This window comes from Rhamphochromis sp. 'chilingali' (genome assembly GCF_963969265.1).
Source record: "Rhamphochromis sp. 'chilingali' genome assembly, chromosome: 21".
Lineage (NCBI taxonomy): Eukaryota > Metazoa > Chordata > Actinopteri > Cichliformes > Cichlidae > Rhamphochromis > Rhamphochromis sp. 'chilingali'.
Window position 1 is genome coordinate 3,031,601 of NC_137949.1, and position 23,728 is coordinate 3,055,328.

At 42.2% G+C, this 23,728-nt stretch overlaps 1 protein-coding gene across 2 annotated transcripts in view; it reads left to right on the top strand.

Moving 5' to 3' along the window:
• Positions 1-23,728, top strand: part of syne3 (spectrin repeat containing, nuclear envelope family member 3) — a 73,048-nt gene that overhangs the window by 44,170 nt on the left and 5,150 nt on the right. For both annotated transcript variants that reach the window (XM_080871184.1, XM_080871185.1), the window contains exons 11-17: positions 5,440-5,574; positions 9,112-9,273; positions 14,418-14,590; positions 15,282-15,768; positions 17,208-17,351; positions 20,607-20,792; positions 21,644-21,694. In XM_080871184.1, coding sequence (XP_080727310.1) covers positions 5,440-5,574; positions 9,112-9,273; positions 14,418-14,590; positions 15,282-15,768; positions 17,208-17,351; positions 20,607-20,792; positions 21,644-21,694 — 1,338 coding nt within the window. The remainder of the gene's footprint in view (positions 1-5,439; positions 5,575-9,111; positions 9,274-14,417; positions 14,591-15,281; positions 15,769-17,207; positions 17,352-20,606; positions 20,793-21,643; positions 21,695-23,728) is intronic.

A 23,728-nucleotide genomic window follows, 5' to 3' on the forward strand; every position in this document is an offset into this window, starting at 1 on the left:
GCCAGAGGAAATCAGGAAGCCGATCGAGCTGCAAAAGAGGCAGCGGGTTATAAAGCATCACGACAGATGGTACAAATAACGGTGGAAGAAGAATCAGGAGTTAACATGCTAGAGGAGGCCAGGAAGGCCCAAGGGGAGGCTGCCCCAGAAGAGAAGGGGATCTGGAAGAGTCGAGGAGCCTGGGAAGAAGGAGGTCTCTGGCGAGGACCTGACGGTCGACCAGTGTTGACAGCCAACTTGGCAAAACAGAAGATTGCCGAAGCGCACGGCCTTGGACATGTAGGTGTCGCCCAGATGGGGAGACATCTGTGCCATTGGTGGCATCCCTTTTTGAAGGATATGATCAAGGAAAAGGCTAGGACGTGTCTGATCTGTGGGAAGCACAATCCGAAGCCAGTGATTAAACCAGAGGCAGGTAAGTTCCCCATTCCAGAAAGACCAGGTGAAGAGATTGTCATTGACTTCACTGACATGATTGATCCAGGTCCAGGAGGAGTTCGATATCTACTGGTAAGTGTAGATGCTTTGACGGGTTGGCCTGAGGCATGGCCTACCAAGAGGGAGGATGCAAAAAGTGTGATTAAGTGTTTAATCAATCATTACATCCCCCGGCATGGTTTCCCTAAGCGGATTAGGTCCGACAATGGGACTCATTTCAAAAACAAAGATTTGGCAGAGGTAGAACAGAAGCTGGGGTTACAACATAGATTTGGCACGGTATATCACCCCCAGTCGCAGGGAAAGGTAGAAAGAATGAATCTAAATCTGAAGAATAAAATTGCTAAGATTTCAGCTCACACGGGGCTAAATTGGGTAGCAGCCCTGCCAGTTGCATTGATGATAATAAGATGTTGTGTTAATCAATCCACAGGTTTCACACCATATGAGCTGTTGACAGGACGACAGTTTCCAGGTCCTTGGACAACAGTTCCGGCGGAAGAAAGTGTAAAAAGTAATAGAAAACATATTGAATGTTGGAAAGAATTAAAAGCTCTTGTGTCTAGTTTCACACAACAGGTTGGAGAAGGGGTGAAAGCGGAGGACAGGTCCATCCCCGATGCCAAGGCGGTGTGGCTGAAGGTCATTAAGCGAAAGTGGAGAGACCCAAGGTGGACCGGACCTTTCGAAGTAATTGCCCGAACCACCAGTGCTGTCCGTCTAAAGGGAAAAGGGGAGACCTGGTTCCATTGGTCTCAGTGTGCAGTCGCGGACGAGAGTTTGTTGGAGCTAGCTTCCACCCAATCGACGCAGGAGGGAACATAGAGCCAGAATAATACTCGTTCCACCTGTGCCACGGTCCTCCTCAGTAGTCTACCTGAGTGAGGCGAAGAAAGAAGAGGAGCGTCACGCGCCAAGGAGGAATCCATTACAGGCTCTTAAATAGGCTAGGGCTCTAGTCTAAAGTATTTGATAGTTTGAAGGAATCGTAATAGTTTTGTATGTTACTCGCATATTTTTATACTCATAACCTTATACTCTTTTTGTAACTTTATCTTTTTAGTATAGAGTAAAAGTAAATGAGCCTGGGAACAGTCATCATGAAATTGTGGGAAAATTGGAAAATAACGGGGGTGTTGGGGTTAATAAGTGTTATAACGTGTTTCTTTGTTTTTTGGCAGACAGGTGAATTGCCCAGACACAGAGGTCTATCCGCTCCTGAGCCCGAACCGATCAAATCGTCGAAAAAAGTCAAGCGTGCGGTTGGTTCAGGTGGGGATGATGGGTGTCTCAAAGCCAGTGGCGGAGTCGAGTTTGGGTATGTTAATGGATCTACAACAGCGTTCACATTCGATTTGTGTCAGGTAATTAAATGCTCGGGTGACGGGAATAGCTGGAGAACATATAATGTGTGGGTTTGTTATCATCCAATGATGTGTTACCCTAAGTCGGTGTGGGGCCCATCATGGGATAGTGACACCTACACCTATGTAACGGATCAGTGGTGTTCTTGGCAGGATGTGGTCGCGTGGACAGGAGTAGGATGGCAGCCAACGGTGCCACCGGCCCTTGAAGGAATAGCTATTCAGAGAGATTATTCTGTTACAAATAACCCTATTACTCTTTCCCTAGGACCATGGAGTGAACTCCCTGAACCTGGGTTTGATGGAGGTGCGTTTTATTTAGTAGTAGGGGTAGATAAAGTAGGGACAGATCCATTCGGGTTAATTCGGGTGAATTTATTTAATCCCAGGTTTAAACCGCTGGGAAATGACTCAGCACTGAATCTCACGGTGCAAACGGATCCCGTAGAGACAGTTACTTACAAGGATCCAGAAGAAAAATGGTTTGTTGCCACTGATTATACTAGGTTAAGACCTCAGGAGTTGATAGAGCGTGCCACAGGTTTTGGAGATAGGAATCTTTGGTTAGATTGGGTGGCTCAAAATGCTAAGGAGCAGAAAGTGGTTGATTGTGTTGCTTGTGCTACCGCTCGACCACATTTGTTTACTGAACCCGCTCCTCTGTATCCAGAGGATGAGTGGGGATATAATTGCATGATGAGATTAACTAGAGAGGCGGTGGACACAGGTAACTGCACCACTTTGTCAGGTTTATATCCGCCAATTGATAAACGCACACAACCAGGTTCATTCACACCAAAACGAGATAATTATACATGTTTTGAGTTTTCTACAGACAGAGTGAGATTTAGGCTAGGAAGGATTAATCCAAGCTGGTGCCAGAGGACAATCACAGGTAGGACTACCAATGATGTAAGTGACCCAAGCACAATTATAGGCACCTGGGCGAGAGGTGGGCTATATTATTATTGTGGGGAGTACACCCTTGTGGTGCAAGTTCCCTTGGGGAGTGTGGGAACGTGTGCTCTGGTGCGCCTAGCTGCACCGTTGATGCTCATAGGCAGTAGGCTAGAGACAATCCCACAGCAAGGTGCGGATGTGTCTACAGCCAGACGGAGGAGAGCCGCAGGAGCTATCCACAAGTATGATCCAAGACGGGACTCGCCAACCTGGATAGACTCAATAGGAGTTCCCCGAGGAGTTCCAGATGAGTATAAGTTAGTTGATCAGATAGCGGCCGGGTTTGAAAGTGTGTTTCTGTGGGTGACTCCCAATAAAAATGTTGATCGCATTAATTATGTTCATTATAATGTGTTGAGACTCTCTAATCTCACCAGGGACGCGGTGGAAGGTCTTGCAGAACAATTAGGTCCGACGTCGTTAATGGGAATCCAAAATCGCATGGCGCTGGACATGTTATTGGCCGAGAAGGGAGGCGTGTGCGCGATGTTCGGAGATTTATGTTGCACCTTTATTCCCAACAATACAGCTCCGGACGGAACAGTCACGCGGGCGCTGGAAAATTTGAAAACGTTATCTAGAACCATGCATGAGCAATCAGGCGTGAACTCAAGGCTGGGAGATTGGTTCACATCTGTTTTTGGGCAATATAAGGGATTGTTTATGTCTGCCATGTTTTCTCTTCTAGTTTTTCTAGGTTTGTTGCTGATCGGGTGTTGTCTCATTCCTCTGGTGAGGCAGGTGTTGGGTAATCTGGTGAGCAGGGCCATAGCTTCTGGTTCAGCTGGGTCAGCTGGTCCGGAACATATGATGCCGTTGCGAGAAGCCGCCTGGACGGAGGAGTGACACAATATCTCTAAATGTTGGCCTTTTTTCAAAAGGCCAAAGAGGAGGAGTGTGATCAGGAGATATTTTATTTTGTATTCTCACAATCAGTTATCATTGATTAATCATTTACCATTGTTGAATCTGTTGACAGTAGAATCTGTTAATTACATCTGTGTTATTGTGAGCAAATATTAATGCACACTGACTGTTTATATTAATGCACACTGACTGTTTATATAAAGTTGTTGCACGTTAGAGCAGAGCAGTCACACCATACAGATCCACGAGTCCTGTTGGGCCCTGGCAGGCCTGCGTGTAGTTCTGCACGTACGCCGGCCTCTACTTACATGCACGTTCACCTACACACTTAGTAATAATAGGAGGGTCATCTGAGGACAGTTTGTCTGATAAAATACACTTTCACAAAATGCACAATGTAATACACACTTGTTTTTCTCTTAAGAGTAGCAGTTGATGTCTATATAAGGGAAAACTTTGGGATAGGCGGGGAATTGTTATCATTTGAGATCATTTCCAGTAAAGATCCAACTGTGATGTCATAAAGGCAATATAAGGAGACTGATGCTTCAGTTGACGAGAGGATTCGATTGCAAATTGTCTTTTCCCACACTAAGTGCGCAAAGTGTGTAATAAAGATCACTATTTTTGACACCTACTTCGACTTGGGCTTGCTTTCTTCTCTTCCCTAACTCGAACGAACCTTAACAGTTTCCACACCACTGAAGTTTTTTTTTTTTTTTTTTACCTCTCTTTTCAACCAACGGCAGTCACTCTCCTCTCCAAATAACTTCTGCTTAGCTTTCCGAGCTTCCTTCGGGTCCTCTTAATTGTTGTGATGCGTGTTCGAAATGCAGAGAGGTGCGCTCGATTTGCCACACGGAGCAGCGCGAGAGTAAAGCACGAGGGAGGGGCTAATAATCGGCTCAGTCGTTTTTAATGATCGTTGAAAGCCCAGATCGTAATCGTGATTAAAATTCGATTAATTGAGCAGCCCTAATACAAATGCAGCTAGTTTATTTCAGTTATAAGCAGCATTCTGCCAAGAGCAGTGCAAATGATCAGCTCGAAAACTAGCTGACCTGATAAAGGAGTAATGTACGTATCACAATAATGCAGCAGTGTAATCCTGGTTTTCCGTTTGTGTTTTTCTCTGAAAACATCAACAATTCAGATAAATAAAAGGCAGGAAAAATAGTGTTAATGTAACTGTTGTGATAGAAACTGCTGGATTTCTCAGAGGACAGCTGCATTACTACAAATTATTTGATGAAAACCTAACATCTCTTTCTAACAGTTGATCTGTACAATATATATAAGACACTTAATATTATTTACTGTCACTCCTGTGTGTTAGTGAAGTACTGTTATTATGACACGCTGTATTTCAGTTCAGTGAAGCTGTACACTGTTTCATCAAAATCCCAGTATTACTAAGGAGAATGATGTAGTGCTTGTCTCTCAGGGCGAGGACTGTAATGAAGCAACACTGTAGTTTCCATACGTTAAGCATTCAACATGATGAACCAAGAGACTATAAGAGCAGCTGGATTCTTATAATGCATCTTTAAATAGTCAATAATTGCATTATTTTATGTGACCAGTTGTTACAAAGGCTGATAAATTTTGTTGTGTACTGCTGGAGGGCTTTATGAAAAGGTGATTAGTCTTTTGGTTATCTTGAATGTTTCAAACTGTGAATGTCTGATCTTGCCTGTACCTCTTCCCTTAGTGAAACTGAAGTTCACTTCAGTTGAAGTTTAGATGTGTACAAAATTTTATTTATTTATTTATTTATTTTTCATGTGCACACTTGCTTTTGTGTCTCCAGGTCATCCTAAAGGATGTAGAAGACTATGAAGCCCAGGTCATGGCACTTGAGACTCTGGTCTCTTCCAGTCAGACCAACAGGATTCAGTTTGAGAAACTCTGTGATGAATGGAAACATCTGCACATTGCAGTCAAGGTGAGGGGACATTCATATAAGAAGTGTGAATAGCCCATTTTTCCTAATACTCCCCTGGAACTGGGTACTTGACTTCTGCTGGAGTTAGATTATCTGTGACCCTGAAGTAATATGATCATGTTGAATAACAAGATAAGTACCCACCATGACCTCAACCATCCAAAACACTTTTATCTTGGCAGCAGGCAAGATTGTTTTTGATTCAAGCCCATGAACAGCAAGTCTCACACATTTCCAATGATTACAGAAGGGACAGATGGTCTGCAACGTCTCCTTCTCGGGTGACGGTGCCGGAAGAACCAGAAAACGAAATAAGAAAGATGTGCAGAGCTGTAGTAACTACTGAAGGATAACGTTGATGAGCCATACCATGAAGATGTGATAGAGTTGTTGAAGCTAGATTTAAAAAGGAGAGGCGATGATCAGTGAGCAGCAGTATGGCTTCATGCTGAGAAAGAGAAACACAGATGTGATCTTTGCTTTGAGAGTGTTGATGGAGACGTATAAATAAAGTGTGGAGGAGCTTCACTATGTCTTTGTGGATCTAGAAAAGGCATATGATAGGGTGTGTGGCGCATGAAGATGTCAGGAGTGGCAGAGAAATATGGGAGAATAATGAGACAGTGGTGAGGTGTGTTGACAGATAGGTTGAAGGTTCGAGTGTTTACATCACTGATCTGCTCTCAGCCCCTTCTTGCTTGTTATGGTGATGGACAGGTTGATGGATGAGGTCATGCAGGAGTCTCTGTGGACTGTGATGTTTGCAGACAGTATTGTGATCTGTAGTCAGAGCAGGTGGAAGGTAACATGGAGAGCTGGGGGTATGCTCTGGAGAGAAAAAAGCAGTGTTAGGTGTTGTCATCTGACTTTTTATGTGATTTATTGCTCAGCTCAGGAAAAAGAAATTATTGTTGGTAATTTTAACATCCATGCAGATACTGAAAATGACAATCTATTATTACAGACACAATTGGCAATGTAAAGGAACCCACCCACCACTTAAATCACACTATACATCTTGTTCTGGAATTGGAACATTTGAACATTTAACAGTGTTTCCTCACACACCTCAGTTTTCTCCCAAAATCCTGTTTTGTCTTATCTGTTTCTAATAGCATTTCATTTTACAATAATGGATTACACAGCAGTGAGAAATACATTTCATCACAGTAGATGTCTTTCTGAAAGTGCTGTAACAAAGTTTAAGGATATAAGTCCTCCACTGTTATTTCCTTCAATACCATGTGCTGACACAGTGCAGAGCAGCTACACCAACTCTATTCACAGAGGTTGATTATTGTGTTAAGAATTTCCTCTAGCTCCTCTGAAAAAGAGCCTTCAATCAGAAGTACTTGACTGACTTGTATAACAAACCTGCACCTTAAAGCAAATAACTCATAAGCTGGAGAGGAAATGGCATTTCACTGATTTCGAAGGTCTTCATTTAGCCTGGAAAAACACTTTGTTGCTCTGTTTTTAAAAAAAAAAAAAAAAAAAAGAAAAGAAAAAGCCCCCCATAAGGCTAGAACATCTTACTATTCATCACTGATTGAAGAAGAGAAGAACAAGCCCAGGTTTCTCTTCAGCACTGTAGCCAGGCTGACAAAAAGGGAGACCTCTGTTGAGCCAAGCACTGCTTTAACCTTAAGTAGTAATGACTTCATTAATTTCTTGAGATTAAAGCTCTAACTATTAGAGGGGAAAAAATAATCTCACAAACATAACATTATGTTAGCCGACTAATCTTTGCTGTTGACAACAGCCCATATCCGTATTGACTTACTTGTCGTTTAATCTAACTGTTAAATATTTAATTGATGCCCAGTGCCAGTAAATTATTTTCCTAAATGTTATGCAGTCGCTAGGAACATCCCTAGTACAGCTACTTTCCATACCACTGATATTTATTTAGACTCTTTTTCTCCAATTGATCTTTCTCAATTAACTGTTACTGTACTCTGTCCTAAAAATCTTAGAAACATGGTATCTAATCAGATGCTTACTCTGGATGCATTAGCTTAACTTTCAGTAGTACTTCTAAGTTCTTGACCAGCATATGTTGTTATAGCAGACACACTAGTAAGCTATCTCTGAAACGTGATTCTGTACTGATCCCTGGTAATAAGGTCCAGTCAGAGACGTGGAATAATGTCACAGTGTTGAAGAACTTTATTTACAATGACGTGGTTCTGAAATTAATACAAATAAGAAATAACATAAACATCTCTTTCACTGGTTCAGCATCTCTCACATTCAGTATTACAGAGAACACCATACCAAATTATGCATGGACAGAAACGGATACCACAAAAGGATTATCATAACGACATAACAGGATGAATAAACACAGAATCATAGTCAATTTAGGCTAATTCTCTCATTTGTGACTCGACACCACCCTCGACACAATTGCTCACTCAAATGCCGTTATGCTTACACAGGGGTTCTTAGCAAAAACAGGTTTGTATGCTAGCACAGAAACTACATCAAGGAAAATCTTTGTGAACATTAATTCTCCACAACAACTGAAAACAACTTAGAAATGAGGAGTAGCCTGTGAAGCCAGGCTACTACCTACTTTGCTTTGACAGTATAGCTGCTGACACACAGCTAATAATAACAGCTGTCCACATGGGTATATTAAATGCAACTGAAATAAAATATGTTCCCAATGTGACTTACTGTTTCTATGAACGCACACTTGCCAGCATTAGTCCACTTCCGTTCAGATCCATAACTTGCCTGCAATTGTGGCATCAAGGATGGACTCTGGCTATTGGCCCTTGTGGGAATCATGCTCCTCCCATGCAGGTAACGCATGCCCGGGCAGGAGGACTTTTTAACATATGTTCTTGAATGTATATAAAACAAATATTTAGGATTGCTTTCTTACATTTGCACAATATCTATAAAATTAGAAACATCCTGTCTCAGTGATCCTGCAAAACTAGTTCATGCATTTATTACTTCTAGGCTGGAGTATTGTAATTCAGTATTATTAGGATGTCCTAAAAACTCCACAAAGCCTCCATTTGATCCAAAATGCTGCAGTGAGTACAGACAAAGACTAGATAGAGAGAGCATATGTCCTTGAATGTCCTAGAATTATCATCTTATCTTGAAGACCTCATAGTATCCCAGTAGAGCATTTCAGTATCAGACTGCTGGTGTACTTGTTGTTCCTGCAGTATTTAAAAGTAGAATGGGTGGTAGAGCGTTCAGCTTTCAGGCCCCTCATCTGTCGAACCAGTTCACAGTTTGGATTCAGGAGACAGACACCCTGTCTTCTTTTAAGATTATGCTTAAAATGTTCCTTTTTGACAAAACTTCTTTCAGGTGACACTGAATCCTCCCTTACTTACACTGCAATAGTTTTAAGCTTCTACGTAGCTACTACTAAGCTACTTTCCATGATGCATGTTTCTTCTTTCCTGACCTTTTCTTTTTTATCTTTTTTTTAAATCCTGCACTGCATGGATTCTAAGTTGTTTTTTCCTGACAAAGCTTGTCTAACTTGTATTTTTCTTTTATATACAGGCAAAGGTAGATGAGAGTGACAAAATTGTTGCAGAACATGAGAGGTTCCATGACAGCCTTCTAAACATCGAGAAGTGGCTGATGATCATGAAGCAGAAGCTGATGTCCTTCCACAGCCCAACAGGAGAGTGGAGCATAGAGGGGCGCCGGCATGAAGCTGAGGTCCGTGTGTGTTTGCCAGTTACACTGGATGTGCTAAAAACAATTAGATAGATAGATAGATAGATAGATAGATAGATAGATAGATATAGGACAATTCACTTACCTAACTTTTTAAACGAAAAACAGGAGAAAACTTAATCAACAAAAATGGCTTCTCACACCTACTAGGCTGCTCCAGTGGACAATATATAGAAGGTGAAAAAAACTCCACAATTGCTACTTTACAAATCTATTTACAAGATTAAGGTTCTAACGCCAGACACACACACAAAAAGGTTGTACTTGGTTATACTTGCAAATCAATGGGCAAAGACACAAACAAATCAAAATCACAGGTCCTTTGTTGGATCGTGGAGGCTAGGAGAGAGGGGGCCAGGTGGCTGTCATTTGGTGGTTAAATACTGGGGGTGATCAACCAATCAACCAATCTCAGGACAGGAAGAGACTCCACCCAACTACTCAGTAGGCACGCCCAGGTGTCCACCCCCTAAGAAAAAAAAAAAAACCCTACAGACTTTTTATCAAAATTGGTTTTCATTCTGACCTGAGCCTTTGCTAGCGCGTCACGAGCAAAATTGCAGGCATTGTGCAGCCTCTCTCTAAACAAACTAACATAGTCCAGAATGTTTTCTCTTGGACGATGCCTATCTCAGAGAAATTTCTCTTTCAAAAGACATAGCGGACCGCGCACAGTGTGGCCAAAAACGAAATCAGCTGGACTGAACCCCAAAGACTCCTAGCATGTCTCCCTGACGGCGAACAACAGTAGTGGCAACTCCTCATCCCACTCACGGCTTGACTCGGAGCAAAATTTGCGAAGCATGTTTTTCAGAGTTTGGTGGAACCTTTCTAATGCACCCTGACTCTCCGGGTGATACGCACTGGAAGTGTGATGGTTAACACCGAGCTCTGTCATGACTTTGCCCTGATCTGTTTGGATGCGTTTAGGCAGTCCAAAGGTAGAAACGAACTTAACAAGTGCTTTCACAATCCCACAGGTTTTTAATGAGCGCAACGGAATGGCCTCAGGATAACGGGTGGCAGTGCACATCATGGTGAGGAGGTATTGGTTTCCGGATTTTGTTTTTGGAAGAGGACCAACACAATCAACAATAACATGCTCAAATGGTTCTCCAACGACTGGAATGGGTTGCAACGGTGCGACAGGAATCACCTGATTAGGTTTACCTACAAGCTGACATGTATGGCATGAGCGGCAGAATTTTACTACATCAGATTTAAGACCAGGCCAGAAGAAGTAACAGAGGATACGGTTGTATGTTTTTGTGATTCCCAAGTAACTGGACATGATGTGGTCATGTGCTAAGCTTAGGACCTGGGAACGGAATGACTGCGGAACAACAATTTGCTGCACTCCCTCATGGGTGCAGCCAGAACTGGGAGTCCAGTAGCGCATCAGCACACAATCTTCAATGAGGTAAGATGCAGATTTCCCAGGTTCCTTCACATAAGCCCAACAGGATGACAAGCTTTCATCATTTCTCTGGGCTTCTATAAGCTTCTCTTTATCTACTGAGAGTGTCATAGCTTCCTCATCAGGCTGAAGCTCTACTGAAACAGGGGTACTTTCACAGTCGGGTGGTGCGCTTGTTGGATCTGAATCACTCAGGAAAGAGTCACTAAGAGCCACCAAGTCTCCATGTTTGTTTGCCTGCGCACGTGTCACAGCACACACAGGAAACAAAGGAACAGAGTTTGGTGTGACAAGATCAAAACCACTGTTGTCTGTAACTGGTGTTTCGACTACCTCAGGCAACGGAAAAACCTTGCAGCCAGCTAGATTGTTTCCAAGGATGATGTCAATGCCTGCAGCTGGTAACTGGGGTCGCTCACCAAGTTTAACTTCACCCGACACAAACTGAGACGAGAGCTGCACAAAGTGCAAAGGCACACGCATTACACACATTCTAACTCCCCACGCTAACACATCGGCACCACAATAGGATTGAGCTGAGAACGGTAAGACACTCACGAATGAGCGACTGTTTTGCACCAGTGTCCCGCAAAATACTGACAGGAACCCTCTTTTCTTCTCCCAATAATGAAACAAAACCTTCTGACACACAAGGCTTGAACTCTTTATCTACTTTATCACTTCGAATTACAGTCACACCTTCTAAGACATGAAGTTTGGTCTGTAGAAGGTTTATTGGGGAAGGAGATTTACCCTTCTCAGACTGTTCCTTTCTTTTGAGAACGGAACAAGCAGCAATGAGGTATCCCTGCTCATGGCAATAATAACATTCTCTATTTTCAGTGGATGCGGTGGTGGTACGACAGGTGTTCTTTGGAGACCTGTTTTTTGGGCTAACTGAACCTGGTGTGTTGTGAATAGGAGGTGTAAACACACTTTTGTGTGTCAGCGCAAACTCATCAGCCTGTACAGCAGCAGCGGCAAGGGTTGTAACCTTCTGTTCGTTTAAGTAGGTTATCGCTTTTTCTGGGAGTTGACTTTTGAACTCTTCCACAACAACACCAGCTCACACAAGTCATCTAAGGTTTTTACTTTGGTAGCGTGACACCATTTATCGAACAGTGTTTTCTTTTCTCTGGCAAACTCCACATAAGTCTGGGTGGCAGATTTTTTCATATTCCTAAATTTTTGCCTATAAACCTCTGGCACAAGCTCGTATGCACGCAGGACAACGTCATAGTCCAAACTGTCCTCACGTGAAAGAGCTGTGCATACCTCTTGAGCTTTCCCCACCAATTTTCACTGAAGTAAAAGAGACCATACATTCTTTGGCCAGTGTAGTGCACCTGCAATGCGCTCAAACACTGTGAAATAAGAGTCTACCTCAGTTTCTCTAAATGCTGGGACTAATTTGATGTGCCTACTTACATCAAAGCTGTCTTCTGGCTTACGGGATGGTGACTGCGGAGGTGGTGACTGCGGAGGTGGTGACCGAGGTGTAAGAGGACTGGCATCTCCAGAGCCCTCACCCTTAAGTGCATGGAAGCCATCCAACTGCTGCTTTTTTAACTCAGCCTCTTTTATGCGCAGTGTTAACTGCAGCTCGTCTGCAGAAGGGCCAGTTTGAGGAGGGAGATTTTTCAGTGGGGCAGGAATACCAGCAACAGCTCCCAGCTCAACTCCTTCCACAGGAGCTGGCTCACCACACAACCCCCTTTCATGCAGTTTAACACACAGGAGCTCTTTCAGCTCTTTTTTTCTTTGCATTCAATGGCACAGTCACATCAAAGAAATTGGCAATAAGAATGAGGTCATCCTTTTTACATCTGTTCAACTTTTCCTCATTTGGACTTAAAGTGAAATCCTCCAATTTAAATTTCATACTAACACATACCCCCCACACAAGATAAAACTGCCAACCAGAAAAACAGAGCCAACAAAGGACACTGGTAACCTACCCGCGACAATGGCAACAAACAAAGAACGAACAAGCTCGCGCTCCAAGTCAACCCGACGAGACAAAAAAAAAAGGATGGATGAGCCCCCCAATTCATGTTACGTTCTTAGTCTCGGCGTGCATTGAACGCAAAAAGAAATTGGTCCCACTCACGCACCACCCAAGAAAGAACACAAACAGTAATATCTTTTAAAGTGCTAATGGGTGAATGCACAAGTTGTATAAAGCGCTATATAAGAACCAGTCCATTTATAAGAGTTAGACAGCACCAGGCCCTGACATGGTACACGCCTACTGGCTGAGGAAACTTGTGCAGACATAGAAGGCAGCTACAAGTACCTGGGGATCCCACAGGCTAGAAAGCTGCAAGCACCACGTACCTGCAGAGGGTCAGGCAAGTCCTGAGAAGTCAGCTGAACGGTAAGAACAAGATCTGGGCTATCCATAGCCCAGCTATCAACACCTACGCCCTGCCCGTGATCAGTTACCCTGCTGGGATAATAAGTTGGCCAAAGGAGGTGATAGAAGCTACTGACATAAAGACCAGGAAGCTCCTGACCATGCACGGAGGGGTTTCACCCCAAGTCCAGCGTCCTGAGGCTGTATGCTAAGTGGAAGGAAGGAGGCTAGGGACTAGTGAGTGTCAGTACCACAGTCGAGGATAAGACAACGAACATCCACGAATACATTAGGAAGATCCCAAACAACGGGTGCTCAGTACTCAGGCAGCAGAAACCCAAGAAAGAGGAGGAACCATCATGGAAGGACAGGACCCTGCATGGTATGTACCACCAGCAGATAGAGGAAGGTGGCATCCATAAATCCTACCAGTGTTTGGATAAAGCTGGACTGAAAGACAGCACAGAGGCACTAATCACGGCAGCACAAGAACAAGTGCTAATTACAAGATCCTTAGAGGGTGGAGTCTACAACACCAGGCAAGACCCCAGGTGCAGGCTGTGTAAAGATGCCCCTGAGACAATCCAGCACATAACAGCAGGGTGCAAGATGCTAGCAGGCAAGGCATACATGGAACGCCATAACCAAGTGAGAAGAAACATCTGTGCCGAGTCCCGAGGTCCAAATGGGAGACGCGCACTAGGGTGGTGGAGAATGACCGAGCTAAGATCCTGTGGGACTTCCAGATACAGACGGACAAACTGGTGACGGCTAACCAACTGGACATAGTGGTAGACAAGCAGAAGAAGATGGCCGTAGTGATAAATGTAGCAATACCGAATGACGGCAATATCAGGAAGAAGGAACATAAGAAGCTTGAGAATTACTAAGAGCTCAGAGAAGAGCTAGAGAAGATGTGGAGGGTGAAGGTAACGGTGGTCCCCGTGGTAATGGGAGTGCGTTTCAGCTGCATCCACAAAGGAAGTGATTCACAGCAACCCAACAACCAGATACCATAGAAAGACTGTGGGCTGATAGTAAATGCATTAGAGGGTTACTTGGGCAGCTGGGAGCTAGAATGTCCAATTGTTAACGAGCTCTGCTGAAAGAGATGTGCAATGAGGAAATCGCTACCAATGTGGACAAAGCTTTACTCATGAGCAGAGTAGCAATATGGAATATGGATGGAATACATTGGTATTTTATTTGACTTTGTATCACTGATAAAAATGAGACATGCATCACTGAAGCAAGTGGAATAAAAGAAGATACTGTGGCTTTAGTGCTAAGACAAAAATATATTTTGTCTAGTTTGTCCGCTATGTATAAGTATTTCTTTCCCTTTTTCCACAGAGAGCACTGGGAGAGTTCCCAGAGAAGGAGCTCCAGCTGCAGCAGGTGGATATTCAGGGTCAGGGAGTTTTAAAGAAGACTTCTGAGGAGGGGCAGGTCCATATTCTTGGAGACATGAAGCGCCTAAAAGACTCTTGGTTGGCCCTGTACGAAATGAGTCTGAATCTGCACAGGTACAAGAAAAGCACACAGCAGTTCCTTTTTTCAGCCTAGCTTAGTGTGTGGTACTAACACAGTGTGTGGTATTATCACAATACTGCTCCTAGCTTGTTTTCCTTTATCGCTCTGGCCTTGTCTATACCAAAAGGACACATCTTAGCAGCACTAGCTGCTGCTTGAGTCCTTCATAGACACATTTTTTAATTATAAATGTGTTTCAACAAACCCGTCCTATCAAGGCTGGCTGTTTGCAGAAATGTCTCTAAACCCTCAGTTTACCTAAAAGAGTACAAAGACAGCATGGTTATTTGTTTAGTAACTGATGACACCAGTGTCTGTAGCTTTTGTTTCTCCGTCTTAGCTGGCTGTAGATGTCTACTCAAATATTTGCTGCTTATTTTTTGTTGTGTTTTTTGTTTCTTAATGCTCTAAATGCTTTCAGTGTCTTATATTAGATTTAGTGTCTCTAAACTACGAAAGACCGTCCCCGCTGCATAAATTTTGAGAAAAGGATGGCAAACAGTTAGGTTTGGCTCACTCTGACAGATCTGTTTCCTAAATGTTGTTTTTTAATATATATCAAAACAACCAAGAAATCAGGTTTTGTGTTTAAAGTAGGCACTGAGGTTTGACATGAAAGTTTCTGTCCACTGGTACCACTGACGAGTTACGACAGCATGAAACCTGGATTTCTTTGTCTTTCAGGTTGTTGAACAGTTCCAAAGAGCAGAGAGAGTCTGACTTTGCCAAGACGTCTGGCTCTATGCATGCACTTGGAGGAAAGTCGGAGGCAATGATAGGGAGGGAGGAAGCATTAATGACTGGCCAGGAAGGGTGGAACCAGGGCCAACGAGGTTACCACATATTGGCTGAACCAGATGTTGAAAATCCTATTTCATCAAGTAAAGTCAAGGGAAGTGCACTGACCTTCAAAACAGATGAAGTAGATTTCTCTGGCCATGAGCAGGGAGTCTCCAATGACAAGCCAATAGGAGGTAACAGCAGTGTCTTGGCAGAAGACGGAGAGGAAGCAGTATTATTTACACAGGCCAGCTATCCTCAGCCGCCAATGATTAGCTCTGGAGATGACAGCACAGAAGCAGGGGGATGCCTCATCTCAGGAGGAGGAGTGGGAGAGATCAGAAGACCCTCAGCCAAGAAAGCATCAGCAACACCAGTTCAATACTCAATGGTACTGTTGTGCAGGATTTTGTTATTTTCTACCAAGCTAACTTACAGCAACTTCCTGCATAAGTTACTGTTATGTTTTGTATGCTACTATAGTGCCCAAGTATCAGTGCACTATATCAGTTATGGAGCACTAAATGCTCCATAACTGGCCCTGCGGCAGACTGGCAAACTGTCCAGGGGTGTACCCTGCCTCTCAGCCTAAGAAAGCTAGGATAGGCTCCAGCCCTCCACAACTCTGACAAGGATAAGCAGAGGATGGATGGATGGATGTTCCATAACTAAATAACCAAAACCGTCAATGCAAACTGATCTAATACAAACAATAAACACACAACATCATTGACTTTTATAAACCAATTCCAAAAAGGGTTTATGTGTGAAACACATTATTCAGTCCTCCCACAATTGAAGCCACTAACTGGTTGTTTTGGGTTTGCCTCTATCATGGGAAAGAAAATGCTTCTCTGAACCACCAGTACAATCACTGATACACCAAAAAATTTGGGCTGCTTTGTAAAATGTAAATAAAAACAGAAGTCAGTGATTTGCAGACCTCAGAAACCCATAGAAGACATATCAAACATCTGAAATGAGAAAGTGTACTAATTTTAAGAAAAGAACATTTTGAATTTGTTGCCCACAACACATCTCAAAGAAGTTGTGTGGTGTTCCTTTTTCTTTTACCAATAGTCCATATGCAACTGTTGAACTTGTGGGAGAGGAAAATTATCCCATTCTTGTCTCATAGAGGATTTTAGCTGCTCAGCAGTCCAGGGTCTTCCTCCTCCTCATATTTTATATTTCATTGTGCGCCAAATGTTTTATGTTGATATAAGGTCATAGGTGCAGCTGCTAAAAATCTCAGGCAAGTTTGAATCTCATTGTCCTCAACCTTGAGGTCAGACGTCATGTTTTCTGAAGACCTTGTGAATTTAATAACTAATACCATAGGTGTGTCGACTACGATGCTGAGGGGTAGCGCTGGCGGTTGCCGGTATTTTTTGAGTTTCATGTTGCTGCCCTCACATTCAAAATATGCTAATATTTTTAATAAACATTTGACATGTCTTCTATGTTCTAAGGTGAATAAAATATAGGTTTCTGAGATCTACAAATCAATGAATTGTTTCAATTTTTTTACATTTACTCTAAGGCCCAATATGCTTGGCAACAAAGACGCAACTTATACACTTTAAAATACTTTGGTAACATACTTTCATACTCTGGAACACTAAAACTGAGAGACTTTTTGGCAATCTGAAAATGCATTTTCTACATATAAAATAAGTTCAAGTTTGTGTGTTAATATAAAATAGATTTTTAAAATTTTATTAAATCACTAATCTGGGTTTTAAATGGTTTTCATTTTTCACTTGGTGTTTTAACTAAGGTGTTTTAGTGTGCATGTAAATGTTTCATTACTTGTTTGGGGTTTTCCAGGGGAGCCAAGGACACCATGAATCCAGGAGGAAGGAGTTTGATTCTTGGCTGTTCAAACAGAATGAACTCCTCTCTGAGATTCTCAGCTCCAAAGGAGCAGCACACAGCGCCAAAGATGTCAGACTCAAGCAGGATACACTCAAGGTGAGCTTGTGAATGTGCAAACAGTCAGGACGTTTTTGTTGCAGAAAGATGCCAGGACAGGTGGTGGTCACCGGTTAGGCTGGATTTAGCTCAGGCTACCCAAATTGAGGTCTTGCCCAATCAGAAGTTAAGGGAAATATTTTATGTGTGTTCAGCACTTTAAAAACATGTTCAAGCGTAAAATAAAATTGTCTATACTCTGTCATCATGGAAACCTCTTAAATAGGAGGGAGAAACTACGCTCTACACAGCCTCGTGTTAAATGAAGCACTGAAGCAAAAAACTGATGAATTAATCGATGAATCCTTGTATTGTGATATTTTTGTTTAAGAAAAAAAAGATTTCTCTCATATCCATCTGAGATTTGCCCTAATTTGCATAATGTATGCCTGGCTGCAATTGTTTATTGTTATGGTGGGACTGTGAAGACACACACTGCAGTTATAGGTCTAAAATGCTAACATACATGTGTTTACACCTTTTACAACGTAGCCAATGAATCACAGACTATAATTTTACTGGTATGATGTTGGAAAAGGTAGCACAGACTGTTTGAGCTTCAGAACAAAATCTCTCTGATGCAGCACATCTAGCTAGACGGAGGATTTTGTCAACAAGAGAGAATGAAGCTGTTGGAAGGAGAACAGCAGGGCTTCATATCTAAATAATCTAGTATAATAAACTCTCTGCAGACTGTAGATGTGTTGGTATCAGAAAACACATCTACAGTGGATTTTTCTGAATAACCAGTTCATTATTTATTGATTTTTTTATTGATTTTTTTATTGTGACTATGTTTTTGATACTTTGATTATTTGTTTTGAGAGCCGGTATCTCTGAAACTGTGCTGTAACACAGTGTTATTACACACACTGTTGCAAATGTTGTTGTCACAGACCAACTCGCAGTAGATCATAGTGTTCATATTTTTCAGATGTCACATTTCTATTCAGATTTGTGGTGCTGTGTCCACATGCTTCACATGCTTCATTCAGTCAATATTGATTGTGCTGAAATTACCGTCATGTCTCCTGGTGATTGTCACAGCTGTGTCACAGTAATGAGGCCCATTCAGAAACTTGCAAAAACTAGCAATCTAGTAATAAAAATTGGTCAGTGCAGAATGTTAACTTTTAGTGAAATGTTTTGCATTTTGAAAACATTCGGTCTGGATATTTGAATTTCTGGATGTTGTTTGTGTCAGTGCAGTCGGCAACAGCAGTAAATAAACCTCTTAAGATGTGCGTAACCTACTAAACACGTCTGTTGTAAGAAGGCTTTCACAGGCGGAAGGGGTGAAAAGCTGGATAAGCATTTACTGTCCACCGCACAAACTATTCAGTGACAATCACGGTAAAGTTAACAATGAAGAAATAAGAGACATAGCTGAAAATTTTTAAATAAAGGTTAAAACAACTGCAGGTTAGTTCATGCAGCAGCGTCCTGCTTTAAGTACACAAGAAAATCCTCTCTGAAATGTTACTGAAGATAAAGAGCGTGACTGGAAAACTGTGCAAACAGAGAAGCTCAGTCCAGAGTACATGTCTACAGTCCCAACATCCAAATCTGCCTTCAGTCCTCAGTGACAGACCTCCAGCTTTAAAAACTGATGTGAGTACATGGATAGCCCAACACACTGCAACTTCAGAATCAGACTTTATTAATCCCAGAGGGAAACTGAGTTGTCATAGCAACAAACGTCAAGCACTCATATAAAACGAAACGTAGAACCAGATATTGATAAGTATTAAGAAGACTATTGAGATAGAGGAGTAAATATAAATATACTTATAAATATAAAAGGACAAGTATGTGTGCAAATATATGTTGCAGTCTACAAAAGCGACAGGGTGCATTGAGGTGTGATTCATTCTGTTCCACATGTGTGGATCTGACCCAAGTGGATGAATTCAGCAGTCCGATAGCAGCGGGAAGGAATGACCTCCTGTAGCTTTCCTCAGGCAGCCAGGTTAAAGGAACCTGTTGCTGAAACTGCTCTTCACATTGTCCAGTGTGTTATTATAATTTAATATTTCTTGCGCACCAGCGGGACTAACTCTGTACCTCGGCTCTGTACGCTGTCTCATCTCCATCAGCGATGACCCACCCATCGTTGGTGTACAGTCATAGGTGTACAGTAGGAGGCAGAGAATACAGCCCTGCAGGGATCCGGTACCTTGTGACAGTGCAGGGAAAGGCAGGGGCCAAGTCTGATTGATTGAGGCTGATTGGTTATTATGGTAAATAATGTTGTCATTACAAAAACAAGTTTTGTTTTCTAATGACTGCACATTATGCAGACTGAAACTGATATTAAAGGAGAGGGATGTGCTACATTAGGCTGACAATGAATATCGCTTAGAACTACATCATTAAATCTGAGGGTGTTAAAGCCTGTTATTTATTGCTGGTATATTAGCTATCAGTCAGTTATTACTAGAGCCGGTTGTTAAGGGCGTCATATTTCACTTATTAAGGTTCCAGTTGTTTCTCTTGAGAAGGTCTCATGGGTACAACACCGTACCCATGTGTAGCTCAGATGTTTTCCAGCCAGTGTTTGAAAATGCAAAGAAGAGCCTTTCACATCAATGTTATTGTTTGTGTCAACACTCTTTTATGTCTGCATAGACATATCATAGTGTGTAAGGCTGTAATAAGGAACCTGATATGTAAATACACGAGTAGATTAGACCATGTAGAAAACAGTATAAGCCATGTCACAGGAAAAAAATGGAGTAACCATACTAGTTTCCTGCATCAGGGTGAATACCAGTCCTCCCACATTCTTTATCCATGCAAGAGTCAGAATCTTTACAGCATGTTTTCAAAGTACTGCACTCTCTGATACTGTGGGAAAGAATTCCACATGTCAGCAACAGTTTTGCCTGAAGACCCACATTTACCATAACAATGAAGCTCTAACAGAACCTCTGGTTCACCTTGAGCCAGACCTCGTGGTTTTTTTCATCTGCTGAGTGGCTATGGTTTTAGAACTTTGTATAATCTTGCATAACAATTGTTCACGTGTCAAAGTGATTATTTTGCATAGTGATTGTAGTCAGATTTTTTTAATGATCAGCCTGCAGAGCAAGTTAAAAGACACTGTTATACTGACCTCTTGTGGTTAAAATTTGAGTTTTGTTGTTCTAAATCTTGCATTTCGCCTCAGAAGTAGCAATCCAAACACCAGGAAAAGCCTGTACTGTTTATTTTATTAAAACTAGTTCTGTGAGTCAAATCTGTGTCCTGTTGCAGTCTCTGAGAGCTGACCTGTCCTGGGGTCAGAAGCAGTTTCAGCTGTTGATCCAGGATAGCCAGAGCAGTGAGGCTGGTACTGGACCAAAAGAAGAGGCCGGCCTGGAGGACCTCCGCTACCGCTGGATGCTTTACAAGTCTAAGCTCAAGGATGTCGGAGATGTGAGGAACAGGATCAGTTCCAAGGTGAGAGGACCGCTGGCTTCTGAACATTATAGAGACAAAACTAGCAGGAAACTATTTTTCTTGGCTTCTGCTGTAAGAATGAAAAAGTCTAATTGATGTGTATTGATGAGGCTTCACCTAGGTGGCTGTAGCTCAGGCGGTAGAGCAGGTCGCCTATTAATCAGAAGGTTAGTGGTACAATCCCCTGTCTGCTCTAGTCTGCATGCCAAATATGCTGATGCATCCATCAGCGTAAGAATGATTTGCAAGCGCCATACCATGGCAAGCCAGAAAGAGCAAAGAGGACCAGTAATGTGTTGTGAGAGCACTTGGGGCAAACTTATTACTCAGGTCTGCAAACCGAATCACACTCGACATATCTAGTTAACAAATTAGAAACATTTGCATGTTTGTGTTTTCCCTGTGATGGAATCTATGTGGATCTTATGGTGTTAACTATGCATCCATCCATCTTGTAAACAAAAACAAAGTATATTTCATATAACAGGAGAAAGGTGAGGTAAAAAGTAACAGACTGGTTTCTGCATACATACAGCAGGTATCCGGGGCCCAAATGTAGTTGTTTGATTTTAAACAATCTGTTATTGCTGTTCTTTGCTAGTCTCACATTTATTGCTGTCTTTATGATGGTTTCTTAACTTATGTGACATACAAGAGATTTGTCCCCTTACTTTTTCACTGGACTGTGTAATGATGTTAAAGTTACGCATTTTAACAACGTTCTCTAGGTATTGAGACACGGCTGTTTATATAAAAACATTTATATAAATAAAAACATATAATCCTAAAGGACACAGCGCACAGTCTGGTAAAACACTGTAAAATAACGGGCAGGTTTTTTTTCTCTGCAGAGAGTCTCAGCCACTCAGGAGGATGCAGCCATTGCAGCACCACCTCGAAAGGTAAGAGCAGAGTTCAGATATGTTCAAATGACAACTACAAGCATCCTCGGTCAAAAAATATTTCTTTCACTTTAGTTACAGAGTTGGTTGAAGTCTTGGAAGATTAAAATATCACAGTCTGTGGGCTACCTACTCCAGCTTGTACATGTAAATTGTTCTAAATAGATTTAACAACTGATTAAAACGAAAAATGTGATTATGAAGATTTGTTACTAAATCAAGAAAACAACATTTTTGTGCTGAAATCAAGTAACTGTTAAGGCTGGGGTATAAAAAACAGTTCAGGTGAGCGCATCATGTGATATATTACTTGGTCACAAAAAGTTAACTTTGTTGATTTTGAATTTTGTTTGTTTTTGTTTGTTTTTCTAACATAAATCATTTCAAAAAATGTTGTGAATATATGAAATATTTCAGGGATGTTTTTATTTTTGGCTTAGAGGTCATAGAAATCAGAAATGCCATTGTTAGAATATACTGTATTGAGAGTACTGTGCAAAGCTTTTGAGTAACCCGCTTTTGTTTATATTTTGCAAGGATATTCACTAAAATATACATGAAAAAACAGCATATGTGGCAATATAAATGACCACCTTTATTCATCAACAAAGCCTGGACTCTCTTGGACAGCTACAATTTAAAAGAAAATTAAAGAAAAATTATTTAATCGTGCACAAACTTCCTGCAAAGGTGGAGATTTTCTCTGAGACTGGTAGAACTTTCATTTAGGCTGTTTTGTTTTCTGGTTTGTTACTTGTTTAGGTTTCTTTCTGAATTATGATAATGGCCTATATTCTTTTCCGTTTAGTTGCAACTTAATATTTTTATTTGTTATAATTATTTAAAATCGTATATTGTGCAAAAGTCCATCCATCCATCTATCCTTCTCCTTCTGCCTATCTGGGGCTGGGTCGTGGGAGCAGCACCCTGAGCAGATAAGCCCAGGCCAGCGTGAGATATAATCTGTCCAGTGTGTCCCGGGTCTGCCCGGGGCCTCCTCCCAGTGGGACATGCCCAGAACGCCTCACCAGGAGGCATCCTTGTCAGATGCCCGAACCATCTCTACTGTGATCTACCTCTCAATCTCCTGCTGCCTCACTTGTAAACAAAAACGGGGTATACTCTCTACTTTGGGCAGCAACTCGTCTCTGACCCTTTTCTGGCTGAGGATCATGGCCTCAGACTTGCTGATTCACATTTCTGCCGCTTCACACTCAACGGGGAACCACTCCAGTGCGAGCTGGAGGTCACGACCCGATGAAGCCGACAGAACCACATCATTGTGGAAAGCAGAGATGAAATTCTTAGACAATCCAAGATCATCCAGTTCTCATGACCATTGATTAATGATCATTGATTAGTGGTCAGTGGCCACTGATCAATAGAATAGACTAGAATAGAATAGCCCTTTATTGTCATTGTACATGTATAACGAAATTGTGGGTGCCCCAAACCAGCTCTGTTGGAATAAAATAAATAGTAGACAGCTGGAATAAATAGCAAATAGTAGAAATATATACAATCGAGAGGGAAATATACAAAAGAGAGAGAGAAGCACACATTAGAGAAAAGTTGCAAAGTGCTTGGAAGTAGTGCAAAGAACAGACTTAGTCCATGTGTGAGCGGCCAGAGTGATGGGGGTTACTCTTAACCATGGCTCAGATTTGTGAGGTGAATAGGCGGGGGTGGGGAGTCAGGGGATAGTGTTTAGTAACAGCCAAATAGCCCAGGGGAAGAAGCCGTTTGTGAGTCTGGAGGTGTGGGACTTGATTGACATGAGGTGCCAACCAGAGGGCAGCGGGTCAAACAGGTGGTGGGCAGGATGCAAGATGTCAACTTTAGCCCTGGTTTTCCTGAGACAGGAGAATCATACAATGGCCTCCAGGGGTCAGCAGAGGGCAGTCTATGATTTTTTTTGGGGGGGGGGGGGGGCACTGTTAATTACCCTCTACACAGCCTTTGTGTTGTTAGTTATGGCCTCTGCATACCAAACACCCAGAAATTAGGAGAAAACGCTCTCTACTGAGGATCGAT